General features: G+C 31.9%; 1 protein-coding gene across 1 annotated transcript; it reads left to right on the top strand.

The window, feature by feature from the left end:
• Positions 1–5,142: 5,142 nt before the first annotated feature.
• On the top strand, positions 5,143–6,538 carry LOC148603899 (WD repeat-containing protein 74-like). Its single transcript, XM_088552760.1, has one exon. It carries the CDS (start codon positions 5,219–5,221, stop codon positions 6,350–6,352), a length of 1,134 nt encoding a protein of 377 aa, XP_088408886.1. The 5' UTR covers positions 5,143–5,218; the 3' UTR covers positions 6,353–6,538.
• Positions 6,539–6,740: the final 202 nt, after the last annotated feature.

Raw genomic sequence — 6,740 nt, 5'->3', positions numbered from 1 at the left:
TAAATACAGTGTTTTCACATTAAAACATGACCAGTAAAGGGCACCTAAAGCAAAAAAAGTCCTCAATAATGGATTTTCCATGTTGCCATAGGGGAATGCTTATATGGCCTTAACCGCAGTAATGAAAGTGAGTTTTTCCTCATTTCTAACCTAATTTTTGCTCAAATCTACACAAAACTTGATTTCAAGTGCTTATTACTACCATATTTAGGTAAATATAGCCCTCAAAGTTTAATATTTGATATTTTTACTAAATTTTCTACACTTTTTACAAGATAGGACATAAAAATCAGCCAAAAAGACCAATTTTCCATAATTTGGACCTATAACTTAAAAAAATGCATATTTTGAAGGATTTTTGTAGTGTATTCCTCTCATGGCAAAGTTAACAAGATCTTCAAGTAGTTTAAAGCTATTTCAAGAAACTTTTCATTTTGCCATGGCTTCAGCTTAAGGCTAAAAACCACTAATTCCACTTCCCATAGGCTTCTATGCTAATTTCACAATATTCAATGGCTTCTCTGGACTTTACCTTAACTTTAACCTGCAGATGACTATATATCAGCATGATTCTACATATGTCAGCTCACAATCCTCAGAATGGCATGTGGGGTTAGCAGACTTGCAGTGCAGTACTGGTCACCGGAAGTGAAGGGTCTATAAATAGCATGGGAAATCCCAGTGTTTTCACAAGATAGGGGTATATTTAAAAATCATTATGGAGATTAGGCTTCACATCACAAGAAGCAAAATGCACCTATAAAATGTACAGAAATGTTTTTCCTTTCAGAAACTGTTTAAATTTTTTAAATAAGATGAGAACTTTTTTCACAGCACTATGAGGAACAGGGGTAATTTCTGCGTAGGACTATTTTTGCGTACGTTCCGAATGCTCATTGGTTGAATTGGTGGTCTGTAACCTAAATAATCTGCTTCCTGGTATGCCCATAAAATCTTATATAACCTTAATACAACTAATCCAAAGGCATGATGATTTCTTATCCATTGATAACTGTTCTGAAGTAATGAAGGCTTGGGTGATGAGTTCATTATCACTAAAATAGAATCTGACAAACACATGATAACACATTTAAAATAACCTCTATCTTTTTTTCGGAAGCGACCTAATTATCCCATAACGCCAATGGTTGTTGCCCTTTTGTTTACTTGAAGTAAATATTATCACTGGCTTTTATTTTTTTACTTTTTTTGGTAAATTCTGCACTTAAAACGTATATGTGTGTAAACATACGTTCATATTGATGTATGTTTTATGTATGTTCATTAAGTAAGTCTCAGTTTACTTTGCTAATTTTGCAGTATAACAAGTTGATATTATTTATAAAAAAAACACCACACTGGACAAACATGTTATCGATAAAAAATGCCAGCATTTTTTTTACAAAGTTTGGAAAATTTCTACCAAGTACTATACGTATTTGTATCTAGGTCGTGATGTGGGTATTCAATGTTTTTGAGTCGGGTTTTCAACTGAATAGTAGTATCAGGAGTTGAAAACCCATTCTTCTAAATAATATTTCGAAACAAATGTAAACCTGATAACTTCTTGTACCTGTAGGAAGGAAGTGTAATGTGATGTCCCTGTTTTAATTCATAGACGATACCACAGACTTTTTATTACATTCCCTGAATACAACTAGAAAAGTTTTCAGGTTTACTATTGTCATTGGTCAACGTACAACTACATATATTTAAAATAAACTTGGGTAATGGTGTAAACCAACCTCCCGAGACATTCCGAACAAATAATGGCTGCACTCATAGAAAGTGCACGCAGGGGGCTCAATCTTCCGGTTGCCGCCATGTTAAAAAATTTTATATGACGATAAGATTTTAAACACAACTTTTTCAAAATGTAATTTCTAGCGATCGAATAGACAGATTTACGTGAACTTGTAATATATCGATTCAGAAAGTTGTAAATTTTGGATTTATTATAAGGAGATACACAAATTCGGTAGATATAAAAAGAAATTAACCAGGTAAGTGGAAAAGCCATGTTTATTATTGTCCTGATAAAACCGAGCCTTAGTTTTATGAAAAACTTGATTTTGCCCATTTGAACCTAATGTTTTCATAATTATGATAAGGTTTTACAATGATTTATCATCATTTATGATATTTATTTGCATTTTAGAGAAATTTTATTTATCTAGCTCACATTTACAGCTCATTATACACATGGCTAGTTTGTTGTTCATATTTTGCTAGTCCGCCATTTCTTATGTGTGTTTTTAGGAACCGCCCATTGAAATACATAATGTATGAGATGCTGCGATCGTAAACAAGATTAATTTCATCAACGATATTAATTTGCTTATTATTGATGCAGTTACTAAGATAGAAATTTAATCATGAAAGGCAGTATTATGAAATTAACCTTCGTTTACAAAATGTACATTTATTTCAAACACATTACCAGTCAAGTTGTCTTAATTACAGTATTAAAAAGATACTTAGAAACTACAATACTACAAACCAAAAATAACAGACAACAGTAAGTCAGAAATACATTGTATCATTTGCACTTTACATGTATGTGTATGTGTGTGTTTTTTGTGGGGGGAGGTATGCTTAAAAATGATATAAAAAAGAAACATTGAAATATTCACTTTATGAAACAAACAAAAAACAAAAAAAACCCGGATCAATGATTGCCCTAATAAAATTGTTAAAATAATAAAGGCAGGACCTTTTTTTTCACAAAATAGTAAGACAGGATAGTTTACAAATGTAGCTCTTCCCATAGAGATCAAATGGTGGTTCCTTTTTTATTTTAATTTATTTCATTTAACCATTCAATTTTACAATGATTTACAGAACAAGAGGAATTGAACCTCCTACTCATTGCTAAATATGACATGAGTCCACCAGGGAACTGTCATTAAACATGTATTTTCTACTTAACAATGTATTGAATACATACTGAAGTTGCATTATAAAACACAATCAAGTGCGGTATCACAGCTGTTACCATCCTTTTCAATCAGGTCTTAACAAAATAGTACAAGTACATTGTACATGCAATTTATAATCATATATAGATATTATAAGCTTACAATTATGAAAAGCTTTCAATTTGTATATGTATTACATGTATATTGATACTGGTTTGTTTTAATTTTCAGCATCCTAAGCAGTGTGAATTGAATTAATAGACAATGCACATGTATATGAAGCAGAAGGAAACATGACTTGCATGTCAATTATTCAACTGATTTAACCCATTTCAACAGCATATTGGACACACAATGACTTAAATTCAGTAAATGTGTAGTATGGGAGAATCAACACATTATATTTTGAGCATGAGGAAGGCGCAGATTAAATATTACATGTATTTACCTATTTTCAGGGGAAAGTATCTATCCAAGACTGACTCTTAATATAAAAATGTAAAACAATACAGTTGTAAAAGTTTTCAGTATCTGCTATAAGACATATTGTGGTAAATGTGATATATTGTACATGTATAATAAAAGAAAATTGAATACATTAAGTACGTTCTTGTTTCTTATATGTGGCAAAGCCCAGTGGAAATTTCATTATTCTGATATTGGATACATTTACTATATACATTTGTGCATGCATATACAGTATGTATTAAGGTGTCTATCTCTTTTTTTCCACTTGTGTTTACACATTAAGCCAACACAATGGACAGTCCAATTAAACCATACTTTTAAATTTAAACTTAACCATTACTGTGAACAAGGATTTATATATAACTCTGTGCTGTGAACACAAATTTTGCATAACCAACCAGTTTATTACTTAAAGCAGTCTTCTAGGATTCCTATTCCTATTCTATGCTATAAGGATTTGTTTTGTTAGGAAAGCAGTCATTGACTGTGGGAATGTTGATTTTATATGGATTTTTCGCAAGGAAACCTCAATTTTTGAAAAATCCTAGAACACTGGACTTAGCACATGTACATTTGTACATATTGGTTTGACCTAGGAATAATATATGTGGTCAGCAGTTTAGAAAATAGAAAATGAAAAAGTTTGACATTTTAAGTTAATAATAACAAAAGTCCAGGAAGCCATGCAGTCAACAGAGGCTAATGTTGGTATCATTATCGCCTGCGCTTGTGACTTTAGTGTTACAGGAGTGACATACAGGCTTCTCTAATTAAAGTACATTATTTTTCATTATTGCCAAATGTTACACTAAAAATAAAAATGTAGCATTATACCACTGCAAATATCAGGGATGTGTGTATCTGGACTTACCTTATATTACTGTACTGCAAGTTGTACAGTATGAAAAATTAATATGGATGGTTTTTAACATCATGAAAGTGAACTGCTATATGAACAAAAAATGTATGCAAGATTTTTTTTTTATAGTTGCAACCTCTGTAAAGTCTACTTAAAACCTTGTGATCCCTTGTTAACATGAATTTTCAGATGAGTCTGTACCCTCATTGTGTAACAGACCTAATTAAGATTACAATGTAAGTAAGTTGCCACATTTTGATCATTTTAATCAAAAATCTTGAAATTTACAAAACAAATCATAGCACACCTTCCAGGAGGAAGCATGCAATAACAAGACTCAATATCATCAGTCATCACATATATGATTGATCATGTCGAATAGGTAGATCGTAATATTGAGTATTAAGTTGAATAGAAATTTACTATGACATTAAATTTAATGTGAGCATTTTAAACGGTGACATTTCTTTTATTAAATTTTCACTAATGATAATAACACATTATGATATCAGAATCAAAACAAATCCAAACATAAAGAATATTAAAATAATTTCCATATGAGTAAGCATCTCAATTTAAATGTCCATAATTAACACAAATATTATTCATATAAACAATGCCCAACGAGAAAGGCAGGCAGCTCCGTCCACATTGCTTCCAAGTCCACACACAAATACACGTAGTCCATGCGTTTGCACTTATTTAAGCATGTACGTATATTATATATATTATATGCCTATTTGAATAACAAAGAAGTGAACTTTACCTATGAATATTCAATCAGTCAGTATGCAAATTATTTGTCATAGTAAGTTATCTGAACCAATCAAAAAAATCCGGAACTGTTCTTGTTCACTTAATTTTTCTCTGAAATAGATGGCAATAATTAGAGAGGTTCCGATGATGTACGCCATATTTCATTAACACTTCAGGCGACTTAGGTTCCCCTATCTATGAACTCCCCTGGTGCACGATGAAGTACGATGTGTTTGTTGGGTCAGAGACTGGCCTTCTGAAAGGCTTAGATACCGCGGCGAATAAATGGGATAACATTAATCAAGTCAACAATGTTAGTCGGGATAATGAGATACGAACTATTTGTTTTGACTATCAGAAAAACAATCTTCTCACAGGTACTCGAACTCACAAAATTTTCAACTATGACATAAGCACGTGTGAAATTATGTCAAGTGTTGATCTTTATGGGTGTGCTGGTCTTCTTACATCAGTGAATACTTTTGGAGACACGCTTATAACAGCGTCTGATAATGGTATAGTCAGATTATGGGATGCTCAGAATAAAATTACTTGCCAATTTTCTGCTGGTAACCATCTTGATTGCATGGTACAAAACATTGAATCCAGGGAAGTGATTGCTACAGGTGGCAAAGAAACTGACTTGAAAATTTGGAATTTGAATGACTCAAAACAACCAGTTTTTGAGGCTAAGAATGTGAAAAATGATTGGCTTAACTTGAGAGTGCCAGTTTGGATATCAGGCATTCAATTCATTCCAAAATCGGACCAAATGATAACATGTACGGGACATCATCAAGTTCGGATTTATGATCCAAAAGTGCAAAGAAGACCTGTATTAGACATGACTTTCGATGAACATCCAATTACTGCTATGACATTATGTCCTCTTTCAGATAATTATGCTTTAGTTGGAAACTCTATGGGAAAAATGGCTACCATTGACTTTAGGAAGGGTAGTGTTGTCAATATTTTCAAAGGATTTGCTGGTTGCATTAAAGATCTTCAGTGTTATGAAAAACAACCATTAGTTGCTTCATGTGGTCTTGATAGATGTGTTAGAATTCACAACTATAAAACAAAAGAACTGAAACTAAAAGTATATTTGAAGTCCAGATTGAACTGTTTATTCATAGCTAAAGACATCCACATTGACAGTGTCAAAGAAAATCAAGAAAAATGTAGTGAATTTATTTCCGAAGACATTGAGCTTGATGAGGAAAATGAAGATGAAGAATTATGGAGTAAAATGGAAATAGTTAAAACTGCTTCCAAACGGAAAAAGAAAATTGAATTTGAAGAAACGACTCCAAAAACTAAAAAGAAAAAAAGTAGAAAGTCAAAGGCATAAAAGCAAACAATAGTGATTTCACTTTAAAATGAAGCTATTATACAGTTCTACATGTTTAGGTTACATAAAGCATAGAAAAACTGTTTCTGGTATTGGACCTAATCGATCCCAATTTTATACCACCCGACCCTGAACTTTTTATTCCATATTCATCATTCAATGAAATTAAAAAGTGATGCCAAACTACTAACTCTGTTTTTAGTCTCTAGTGTTGGAGTTTTAACTAGAATCTTCACAATGTGCCACTATTTGAAGAGATCGTTCTTAAGAAAAGCTATTAGTTTTCAAAATATGTCAGAAATCTTACCACGAAGGTAGAAATCTTTGAAAGTTGCAAGATAAGCTACAAAAAAATGTAATATACAAATCAGGTTATCAAATTAAATTA

The sequence above is a fragment of the Perna viridis genome, chromosome 11 (assembly GCF_037379345.1).
Source record: "Perna viridis isolate PV_CMFRI_1.1 ecotype Kerala chromosome 11, ASM3737934v1, whole genome shotgun sequence".
NCBI classification, from domain to species: domain Eukaryota; kingdom Metazoa; phylum Mollusca; class Bivalvia; order Mytilida; family Mytilidae; genus Perna; species Perna viridis.
Note: the sequence above shows the minus strand (reverse complement) of the source record. Positions and strands in the feature narration are given on the sequence as shown.